Consider the following 12,309-nt stretch of genomic DNA (forward strand, 5'->3'; position numbering starts at 1 on the left):
CCAGAGGATAGGGTGGGATAGGGAATGGGAAGCTAAGGTTTAAAATGTATAGCGTTTCTATTTGGAATGATGGGAATGTTTCGTAATGGATGGTGGTGATGGTAGCACAATATTGTGAGCACAACAGCATTGGAATATATATCAGAATAAGAGGAAATCTTACATTGCATATATGATAACAGAATTAAAATATTTTAAAAATCTATGAAACTACACTACACAGTGTACCCTAAGTTAAACCTTGGGCTTTAGTACAATTATGAAAATGTGCTCTCACCAATTGTAACAAATGTTCCACACCAAAACAAGGCATTGGTAGTGGTGTGGTGTATGGGAGTCCTGTATTTTATGCATGATTGTTCTGTAAACCCTCAACTTCTTTAATAAAGAAAATAATTTAAAAATCACAAGTCAAACAACCCAGGAGAAAAAAAAAATAACTCTTGACTCCTGTGAGCCCTGAAAAGCTCTAAATGTCATTTTAGAAGGTTGCCAATGCTGGGAGCTTAACTCAGGTCAAGAGGTTTAAGAAATGACTCAATCCTTTAACCATTAATGACCCAAAGACACAGAGACTAACAAAACTCACCTTTTTACACCTTAATGATGACAAAAAGTGATTTAATTAAACTCTGGAACTTTTCACACGTATTATCATCCCAGCTATTCCATCTTCAGGTAAAAATACAAAGAAGAAATTTTTTCCACTCTTGGTAACAACTCTGTCTGAGCTGATATAGGCTGTAAATTGAAGGACAATATCTCTTTCTAGCCTGAGACAGAGCTGTTCCCAGGAAAAAAAGAACTGCCTTGAACAACTCCCACAAGAAAAATCAACTAACGGGCAACTGTTAGAATGATAAAATATTTCTTCTCTATTAAAAAGGAGGATAAAAAGGTAAAGAAAAGGGCACTTTTAGGGCAGTGAAATTCTTCTGTATGATACCATAATAATGTTACAACATATGTCAAAACCCATAGAATTTTATACACAGAGAGTGAACCCTAATGTAAACTATGGGCTAATAATGACTTAACATTGTTTCTTCAATTATTAGAAATGTACCACACTAATGCCAAACATTAATAATAAGGTAAACTGTGTATGTGACATGAATATATGGGAAATCTCTGGAATTTCTGTGGATTTTTTTTTCTGTAAACTTAAAACTTATAAAAATAAAATTTATTTTTTAAACTTAAAAGAACAAATTGGTATAATTCTTTGAAAAATTCAGTTCTTCTAATGCATATATAAAAAGAATAAATTGATATGTAATTTAAATTTATTGCAAAGGAAGTAAACTTGCATTGGTTGTTGATGCATAGAACTCAACCAGTTTTAGGCTGGTCAACCCATGTGAGTTCAACAAGTGTTTAAATGATTAGGAAAGGGGAAGGGGGAAAAATGGAGAATGAAATAGATTGTTTAGGGGAATACCAAGAGGGCAGTTATGTTCAGTCTTAAGACATTCTTCTGGGATAAGAAGGAGAGATGTGAAGACTTGTTGGGACCATCTGGTTCTTATAGGATAGATAAAGTGCTCAACAATGGCTCATTTGGGGCAGTTAGGCCTTACCTGTTTGGGGCAAGACAATGAAGAGGGTCTCCATACCAGCATGGACATGGTCAGCCACATGGCAGTGCATCAGCCATGTCCCAGGGTTGCTAACCACCATCTCCAAAACCTCAAAGGTTCCTGGGAACAGATCCACCACATCAGCCCGGTAGCTCTCTCCATTCTGCAAGAGAGATTGGGGGTTGGGGTAAGGAAGTTAAGGGGATAGTGATCATGTCAGAACTCTTACGAACTAAAAGTCTGGCACGTCTACCTCAGAGTAATGAGACTCCAAGATTCCTAGACCACAAAGCAGCCTGAAAATTTCATCTTATCCATCTCCCCTATGAACATTCCCAAACAAATTGAATCAACAAAGGACATACTGTCCTACATTTTCTTAAATCTTCTCACAGTAAAAGACTACCTTCAGGGAACTAAAAATGCATATTTCCATATTTTCAATAAGCTGAAATAGGGAGAACTTGGCTTCATCTTTAAACCCTTAGAAGAAGGCACATATTTCCTTTAGAAAAGGGCTCAATTTAGTTTCTCCTCCTTGCCATCACCTCTATCAGCACTTCCAGATCTCTAAGTATAAACATTTCCAAATCTGTTCCCTTTTTCTGATATTAAATCTCCAATCTCCATCAAAACCTATATCTTCGTCCATGTATTTCTTGAAACTGAAGAACTTTATAAAAAGGAATAAAGACATTCAGAGATTCTGAGATGCCACTATGATATCTCCTGCTCTAAGGTCACTGCTCACTGAATCTAAAATCCTTGATTGAGACCCAATTCCATTGCTTCCTTCAATCTTCCACAAATGGAAGAGCCATTCTTTTCTTCCATATCAGAGGGGAAAGCAAAGGTGTAGAGGCAAGTTACTGACTAGGAGATATTCAACCAGACTAGAATTCCAAGTTCAGTGCTTTACTAAATTTTTCTGCTGTTTGAACTGCTTATCTCCTGCCTCCTTGTTATTCCCTTATTCCTCAGTGGCTGTTAACACTCTCATCTAACCATCCCTGAGAGTCTCAGCCCTCCAGCTCACCCGATAGAGGAAGCTCTCTGCATGGAAGTGGACAGTGTGTAGGTCAATATCCTGGCCCATGGCCAGCATGTACCAGGCCACTCGTTCTCCTTGGTACATGGTAAGACCATTGAGGTTTGCATAGAGCTTCCCATTGATGGCTGTAAAAGAAGAAAAAATCTCTTATGGCTCTCCTTTTGACTCCCCATTGCCACTGCCCTAGGTCTAGACCTTATCATCTCTCATGATAGAAATTGCTTCCTAAGCAGTTTCATCCCTAACCCATCTGCTCATCTTCAATCTATTTTCCACAGTGATGTTCTCATAGTGATCTTTCTAAATAACTGAGCTGACCATGTCACTCTGCTGCTTAAAATACTTTAAGAGCTACCAACTCTTTCCTGCCATAAAGATCAAGTCCATGGCTCCTTAGCTCAGCAAACAAGGTCCTTCAATGTATAGCTACAAATGACCTTCCCAGACTCATCTCCCACTACACAACGTATTTATTTCAATCAAGGTGACCTCATCATTCTCCAAATGGGCCATGCATGTTAATTGTTTCCTCACTAATGTTTCTGAGCTTCTTCCCAGAAGTCCGCCCTCTCCTTATCCATCTTTTCAAAACCGACTCAAATTTTCATGTCTTACTAAAAGACTTCCCTGGTCTCCACATACCTCTCATTCCCTGTATTCCCTTCCATCTCTGAACTCCTATAGCATTGTCTGTGCTACTCTTTGAAATTCAGCAAAATCTGCATTCAACTTTTAGTTATCTTTGAATGTGCGAAAGCTCACACCCCCAGCTGTACAGTAGGTTCCTAGTAAATAAATGAACATATATACTATAGTACTAGAGTTTCCTTAGAATCTTAAGAACACAGACACCTGGGATTACAATAAATGATCAAAAATACTTGTTGTAATAAATAAGATTAGAAATGAGGGGGGGACATTTCTACTGAACGCACAGAAATTAAAAGGACCATAAGAGGATATAATGAACAACTTTATGCCAACAAATTAGGCAATTTAGATTGAATGGAGCAATTCATAAAAGCACATGAACAATCTACACTGTCACTAGAAGAAATAAAAGACCTCATCAGACCAATTACAAGTAAAGCAATTGAATTGCTCATCAAAAAAATGTCAACAATGAAAAGACCAGGCCCAGATGGCTTCACAGGTGGCTTCTACCAATCATTTCAAAAACATACCAATGCTGCTCAAGCTCTTCCAAAAGAGTGAACAGGAGAGAATACTATCTAACTTTTTCTATCAAGCCAGATAAAGATATTACAAGAGAGGAAAATTACAGAACAATTTCTTTAATTAATGTAAATGCTAAAATCCTCAACAAAATAAAATCAAATCCAACAGCACATCAAAAGAGTTATGCATCATGATCAAGTGGGTTTTATCCCAGGTATGCAAGGGTTGTTCAACACAAGAAAACCACATTAAAACATCAAGCAGGAAATGCCACATGATTATCACAATTGATGGAGAAAAGGCATTTGACAAAATCCAGCATCCTTTCTTGATAGAAACACTTTAAAAGATAGGACAGAAGGAAACTTCCTCAACATGATAAAGGGCATATATAAAAAAACAATAGCTAACATTGCACTCAATGGTGAGACTGAAAGCTTTCTCTCTAAGATCAAGAACAAGACAAGGAGTCCCACCGTCACTACTGTTATTCAACGATGTGCAAGAAGTTCTAAAAAGCAGTTAGTCAAAAAAAAAAAAAAGGCATACAAATTGGAAAGGAAGAAGTAAAACTTTCACTATTTGCAAATGGCATAATCCTATATATAGAAAGTCCCCCCAAAACTGCAACGAAGCTACTAGAACTAATAAATGAGTTCAGCAAAGTAGCAGATACAAGATCAACATGCAGAAATCAGTAGTGGTTTCTATACACTAGTAATGAGTGTTCTGAGGAGGAAATCAAGAAAAAAAATTCCATTTACAATAGCAACTAAAAGGATAAATATCCAGGAGTTAATTTAACCAAAAATGTAAAGGAGTTGTACACAGAAGACTATAAGACTAAAATAAATAAAATAAAACTAAAAGAAATCAAAGAACAGTTAAGTAAACGGAATGAGAGTCTGTGTTCATGGACTGGAAGACTAACTATCATTAAGATATCAATTTTATTTAAAGATTCAGCACAATCCCAATCAAAATTCCAACCACTTACTTTTCAGCTATGGAACTTATTTGGAAAGGTAAAGGACCCCAAATAGCCAAAAATACCTTGAAGAAGAACAAAGTTGGAGAATCACTTCCTGACTTTAAAGCATATTACAAACCCACACTGGTCAGAACCCCATGGTACTGAATAATATTATCAACAAGGTGATGTAATACATCCCCAGAAAAAAAGCTCCACGGAGATTCAGTGAATTTAAGGACAAATCCCACTTGCTGAAAACTCTGAAATATGGTAAAGGCTAGAGAAGGACTCCACAAATGCTGAAGCAAAGAAAAAGAAAAATACCAGGTATGAGATAGCTGGCCTGGAACACTGATCGTACTGGCCCCACTCATGCAATCCTGTGCTGCTTGGGGGTCCCTCAGAAATAGAGAAGCTTGGATCCCTCCTTCCCACCATTCACAGACTTTAGAGTCACTGGCAGGAGTGTGCTAGGACCTCATGTATATCAAATCACCAGATCCCACATCTGCAGTGTCCCAGGGTGGAACACTAGCCACTTGGAAGTGCTGTGTGCACAAGGGCCCCCCGGGGTGGGGGAGAAAAGCAGTGGCTGAAAAGTGGTCCACTCATTCAATCCAGTTTCTATTGGCTGGACCCCCTAAATGCAAAACACTTTTCCGGAGTGGACCACCTTTCTGATTGATCCAAATTGTATTCCCCATGCTGGCTACCTGAACAGGGAAAGGCAGAAAACAGTCAGGGAGCCATAAAAAGGGGAGGGATTTAAATTGAAGGGCTATATGACAGGAGGTACACAGAACTGAAAAGGGCCAGAAAAATGGCCACTGAGTGAGGGATAGAATTTGTAAAAATCATAAGAGCTGGGGAGAAAATATTGCACAAAAACAAACAGAACAAATCAAGATTCCTGGAGAAGGAACAGAAGAAAGGAAGCTTTCTCCTGGAGGAAGTTAAAAGAAAAGTGATCTGTCACATGCAAGGGATATGGATTAAGACTAAGTGCCAATTTCTCATCAGAAATCTGAAGATGAGAAGGCAGTGGTATGATGTACTTAAGGTGCTGAAAGAGAAAAACTTCCAGCCAAAAATTATTTATCCACCATAAACATTCTTCAAAAATGCAGAAAAGTTCAAAATATTCACAGATAAACAGAAACTGAGAGTTCATCAACAAAAGATCTGCCCTACAAGAAATATTAAACAGAGTGCTGGCTAAACAAGCTGTGGTATATACATACAATGGAATATTATGCAGCTGTAAAACAGAATAAACTTATGAAGTATGTAAACAAGAGTTCAGGGGTGCATGTGTGATTCAGTGGTAGAATGCTTGTCTTCTATGTGGAAGACCAGGGTTCGATTCCCAGACCATGCACCTAAAAATAAACAAAAACAAAAAAACGGAGTTCTACAGTTTGAAAGGAAAAGACAGGGGAGTGGCTTTGAGTAGTGTGAAGAAATGAAGATTAAAACTAAGGGTAAATAAAAGTGTAAAAAAGGAGACAAAAAGACATGACATATAAAAACCAAAGGACAAAATGGGTGAAGTAAGCACTGCCTTTTGTAATAACAGTGATTACTAATGGATTAAACTCCCCAATCAAAACACACAGATTGGCAGAATGGATAAAAAAATATGACCCATCTATGTGCTGTATACAAGAGATGCACTTTAAATTCAAGGACACAAATAGTTTGGAAATGAAAGATTGAAAAAAGATATTCAACACAAAATTTAGTCAAAAAAAGCTGGGGTAGATATACTAATATTGGACAAAATAGACTTTAAATGCAAAACTTATAAAAGAAGGACAGTGTATATTAATAAAAGGGGCAATACACCAAGAAGAAATAAACATGGTATGTTTATGTACCTAACAACCATGGTGTCCCAAAATACAGAGGGCAAATACTTGCAAAAATGATGGAGAAGTAGATGTCTCTATAATAATGGTTGAAGACTTCAATACATCACTCTCCTCAACAGATAGCACATCTATATGGCTGCTCAATAAAGAAACAGAGAACTTGAATAATATGATGAATTAATTAGCCCTAACAGACAAATACAAAACTTTGTACCCAAAAGCAACAAGATATACACTCTTCTCAAGTGCTCCTGGATCAATCTCCAGGATAAGTCATATGTTGGGTAACAAAACAAGTGTCAATAACTTTTAAAAGATTAACAATATGCAAAGAACTTTGTATGAGTATAGTGGAATGAAGCAGGAAATCAATAACAGACAGATAAGTGGAAAATCCACAAATTAATGGAAGTTAAACAATACTTTTAAACAATCAGTGGGTCAAATAAGAAATTGCTGCCAGGGAAATCAGTAAATATCTTGAGACAAATGAAAATGAGAACATAGCATATCAAAATATAAGGGATGCAACGAAGGCAGTGCTGAGAGAAATTTATGCTTACATTAAAAGAAAGACAAAAGAGCTAATTTGCCAGTCCACTCAACTGTGAAAGAACAGTCTCTTCAACAAACGGTGCTTGGAGTGCTGGCTATCCACATACAAAAGAATGAAAAAGGGCCCCTGTCTTACACCTTACACAAAAATTAATTCAAAATGGATCAAATACCTAAATATAAGAAGTAGGACTATAAAACTCTTAGAATAAAATGTAGGAAAACATCGTCAAGATTTTGTGGTAGGCAAGGATTTCTTAGATTTTACACACAAAGCACAAGAAAAAAGAAATAATAGATAAATGAGACCTCTTTAAAATTAAAAATTTTCTGCATCAAAAGACTCACAAAAGTGAAAAGACAACCTATTCAATGAGAGAAAATAGAAAACTACAAGTGTTGGAGAGGATGTGGAGAGGAATTTCAAATGTTGCAGCCATTGTGGAAGATAGATTGGTGTTTCCTCAGGAAGCTAAGCACAGAATTGTCATATTATCAGAAATCCTGGCACTAGATATATACCCAGAAGAACTAAAACCAGAGACTCAAACAGACATTTGCACACCAATGCTCATAGTGCTATTATTCACAATTGCCAAAAGAGGTAAGCAACCCAAATGTTCATCAACTGTGATGAATGGATAAACAAAATGTGGTACATCCATATGATTGAATATTATTTAGTTGCAAGAAGGAATGAAGTCCTGGTGTATACAACAACATGGATGAATGGTGAGGACATTGAGTGAAATAAGTCAGGCACTAAAGGACATTTTATGAACTTGCTGATACAAATTTATTATAATAGGCAAACTCATAGAGTTAGAATCTAGTATTTAGGTTACCAAGGGATAAAGTGGGAGAAGAGAATGGGGAGCTGATGCTTAATTTGTGCAGAATTTCTATTTAGGTTGATTTTCAATGTCTGGAAATAGAGGGTGATGATGGTAGCACATTACTATGAGCATAATTAACAGTGCTGAACTATGTTTGTAAATGTCATTGAAGACGAAGTTTTTGGTCATGTATATTACTAGAAGGAAAATTAGAAAACAAAGCATGGGACTGTATAAATCCGTGAACATGTGGACAATGAACTGTGGTTAATAGTACAAATATAAGAATGTTCTTTCATGACTTAGAAGAAATGTATGACAGTATTACAAGGTGTTAATAATAGAGCACTATATGGAAAAAATATACCTAGGGTAAACTGTGGACTATAGTTATTTATTCTTGCATCAATTGTAATAAAGTTACCACTGTAAAGCAAAATGTCAATAGTAGTTTTTATATCACTTTTCTGTAAACCTACAACTTCTCTAATTAAAAAAATTATATTTAGTAATTTTAAAAACATTACGCTAAGTGAAAGAAACCAGATACAAAGTACTACATATTGCATGATTCTATTTATATAAAATGTAAATATAAATAAATTTGTAGAGATGGAAATAGATTGATGCTTATGTAGGGCTGCGAAAAGAGAGATTGAGAGGTGACTTCTAATGGAGTTGGGATTTTTCTTTTTTTGAAGTAATGAAAGTATTCTAAAATTTATTGTGGTGATGAATCACTCTGTGATTATACTAAAAGCCATTGATTGTACATTTGGGATGGACTGGATGTGATGTGAATATATCTCAACACAACTTCTTAACAAAAGATGTGTTATAATCTGGAACTCATAATGATATTATTGCTGAGTCTTGTTACCTTCCCCTTCCCAGGCCACATCCTATGCTCCAAACCACCAAACTACTTATCATCATGTTCTTCAGACTGTGAGGACTTTGTCCAGGATATGTTCCCCCTACTCCTCATGTTCTCATAAAGGGGTGATAATTTCCACTAACTTCCCAGGAGGGGAAATAATGGAAGGAATGTTCTCACCTTGCAAAAAGTAACTAAACATGCTCAAATCGGCCCCTTATGAATTTTTTTCACTCCAGGATAAGTCTGATCACAGAATGGGATGTAAATCAATTTATTCTTCCATTGTGGGAAAGATTCCATCCATGCAAAGGGGGAGGTCTATTGTTGTCCATCTATGTCAATAACAGGATGAAACTATCTATTTCAGGTTGAGTAGCAGCTAGCCCATTTAGCTGCAGAACTAAATCCAGTTTTCCAACTAGCATTCTCAGTAATAAAGCTGGCATTTAATCTCAAGCATCTCTTTCTCTTTTTCTTTCTTGGTTGGCTCAGGACTCCAGAAAGATGGTAGGGATAGTATTTATTTTCTCCCCTCAGACCCTAACTTATTTATGTTTTATTTCCAGTGTTATCACTCAGAAAATATTCATAATGTATCTTCCAGAAGGATAGGTATGTGGGTTGATACCTGAAGAAATTGGATGGATGAATACATGAACAAACAGAACAAAATAGGCATTAACCAAGCCCCTCCATCAGCAGAGGACTTATTTATTCATTTACTTTTTGTCCTGAGCCATTGATTTCTCTGATTTTACAGAAGCTAAAATATTCACCTTGTGAAGTTTGATAGTCAATCATCCATGTTTCCATCAAGGGGAATTAGCTAAAATCTGTGGGACAATGGATTCTGTTAGAGTCACTACCAAAGGTGAACTTTATGCTAAATTCAAAGAAATCTTGGGATGGAGGGATGGTAAGTGGTCAATTTGGATGTTCTATTGCACTTAAACTCTCCCTCATATTTGAGACTTTGTCTTGTTTATTAAATGTTACAGATCTCCAGAACAAAGGAAATCTTGTATCACAATTTCCCTCCAAAATCCACTCAAGCATCAAAAAGTTATTCTTTGTATCTGGAATAAACCCAGTATGCTGTAACCTGAACTCTTTCCTCCAATTATTACATCTGTAAATTGAAACTTGGTTTTAAAAACAGACTTAAAGACAAGCTGCCCTTTATTTGTTTATATCAGAATTCATTGAGAAAGAGATCCTGAATCTAGAGCAGTGAAGAAATAAGATGATAATGAGAGACTAAAACCAGATTGGCCAGATGGGTTGAGTACACAAGCCAGGTAGATTGAAGTGCATACATGCCCATCTTGCTTTCTCTATTATGTTAAAATTTGCTGGTGCCACCACAGCAACTTTACAGAATCAACTTCCTGTTTTCTGGATACCTTATTTAATGTGATCCGCATATCTACTCTATGTATATAAATGTGCAATAATAGGAAACACTCATCCAAATGATAGGACTTCATGCAAGCTGTTATGAATAGAACTTTTCACAGAAACCATGCCCTAGTAAATGTGCTGCTTGCCTCAGCCAAGTAAAGATATGCATGTTTCAGGAGAGACTCAGCTCCCTGAGGAGTTCATTTTAGTAGCTGCAAAGAGGATGAATATATTGTAGTGTTAGTTCACTCCTATTACACCTTCCCACCCCCTCAGGAACTGTGCTTCCTTAAGTACTGATGGACCTATCAATCTTAACTATCAGGGTCTTCTTTGAAAAGGGGTAGATTTTTGTCTACAGACCATGCATTTTATTGCTCTCCAAGAAAGTTTCATCCTGTAGGTTGACTTGGCCTGGCTCCTGAGGTCCGTGGGTTGCCACATTTTCCTCCAGATACCATGACTGATTCTCATCAAAGATCAAAAACAACAAGGAAAATTCCCGGTCCATGTCACTGCGTCCTCCATGAGGCCCCAGAGTGCCCCTTCGGCAGATGGCTAAGGGCCCGACCAGGCCACTATACATGTCCTGAGGTAGGGAGAAAGGGGGAGAAAAAGAGATAAGGCTTTTCTGTAGGTAGTAGTGCACTTCAGGAAACCAGATTCCCACCTGAGCCCACTGAATCACTCTGCATTTCATCATAACATATGTAAGCATCTCCATTATATTATCTAAATTCATTCTCATGACCATCTTGGGACACATGTAAGATGGGTTATCTAAACTATACTTTAGGGAAGCTGGACTATGCATTTATTTCCATACTCACCAAGAACTTTCATGACTCGGTGCCTTTTCTCATGCTATTTACTCTGCCTGTAATGCATTACCCTTTACGATATCCCTTATCTTCCCAGCATACTGTTATTTGGATTTCAAGGCTCAGAGTATATGTATTTTCCATTATGATGCATTCCCTGGATCCTCCTCTTCCAAATTCTCCATTCAAGCAAAAATCATCATTCTCCCATGGACCCCAAAAGACCTATATGTTTTTATAGCACTATTACCATTATGCTATATGTTTTTACCATTATGCTGTATTTTTTTAATATATATTCATCTTTCTCCTAAACTATACAACACTTTTTGAAGGTGTAAATCGAATGTTATATTTGAATCCTTCAAAGCACCAAGCAAAATGCCTAAAATGTAGTTGGAAGTCAATAAATGATCATTGACTGGTTGGCTATGGATGGATGGATGGATGGATGGATAAACCCATTTCTAGATGAGGAAAGAGGCAGAGTGACTTATCTGAAGCCACTCCAAAGGGGAGCTGCAAGGAAATTTGAACTTACTCCTGAAAGTCAACCTTAGTCTTTTTAATGATAATATACTGTTTTATAGGCTCCAAAAAGAAGAAATAAGGAAGAAAGGCCTCAGGACAGAATTAGTTAGTGCTACTTATTATCTGCACTACTACTCTTGAGTATTCAAATAAGCCTAGCACTTTAAGAGTTTTCCCAAATCCTGGACTCTTGTATCTCAGGGCTATTTAATAGCATCTTACAAGGCAGTTTTCCCATCTCTGAGATGTGCCTCCAGGCAGCCGAACTTGTCTTTACCTTGATGGGATCCACTGCAGAATAATAGATCCAGGAGACACAAGCAGAGTCATTGGGTCCAGGACCAGATCTCTCTGGGATGTTCCACTGATAAGTAATCACCTCACCTAAGAAAAGGAACAAGGGATCTCCAGTTGGACCAAGCCAGGAATTCTCCCAATATCTGGGTCTCCCCAAGAGGCTGTGATGCATGACTTCCAGGACACTTAAGAAATTTCTCCTTCATTTCTATATTTACTTTTTATTTTTGTGATTTGACTTCTCCCTTCTGAGAAAGCCTTCTCTTCTACTGACCCCAACCCCCTTAAAAGCCCAGCTCCAATCCCCTGGGAAATCATACTCTTTACTCCCCTC

At 37.2% G+C, this 12,309-nt stretch overlaps 1 protein-coding gene across 9 annotated transcripts in view; it reads right to left on the reverse strand.

The window, feature by feature from the left end:
- The window catches only part of HEPH (hephaestin), a 100,104-nt gene that overhangs the window by 28,201 nt on the left and 59,594 nt on the right, over positions 1–12,309 (reverse strand). For 8 of the 9 annotated variants that reach the window (XR_013169478.1, XM_077145977.1, XM_077145975.1 and 5 more), the window contains 4 exons: positions 11,956–12,062; positions 10,690–10,915; positions 2,617–2,756; positions 1,581–1,743 (listed from right to left, as the gene is read on the reverse strand). Coding sequence is in view for 8 of the 9 variants with exons in the window: in XM_077145977.1 (XP_077002092.1) it covers positions 1,581–1,743; positions 2,617–2,756; positions 10,690–10,915; positions 11,956–12,062 (636 nt within the window). In the remaining variant the exon portion in view is untranslated. Of the gene's footprint in view, positions 1–1,580; positions 1,744–2,616; positions 2,757–10,689; positions 10,916–11,955; positions 12,063–12,309 lie in introns of those variants that run through there. The other variant, XM_077145979.1, reaches the window with a different exon arrangement.

This window comes from Tamandua tetradactyla, chromosome X, assembly GCF_023851605.1.
Source record: "Tamandua tetradactyla isolate mTamTet1 chromosome X, mTamTet1.pri, whole genome shotgun sequence".
In the NCBI taxonomy this organism is placed as follows: Eukaryota; Metazoa; Chordata; class Mammalia; order Pilosa; family Myrmecophagidae; genus Tamandua; species Tamandua tetradactyla.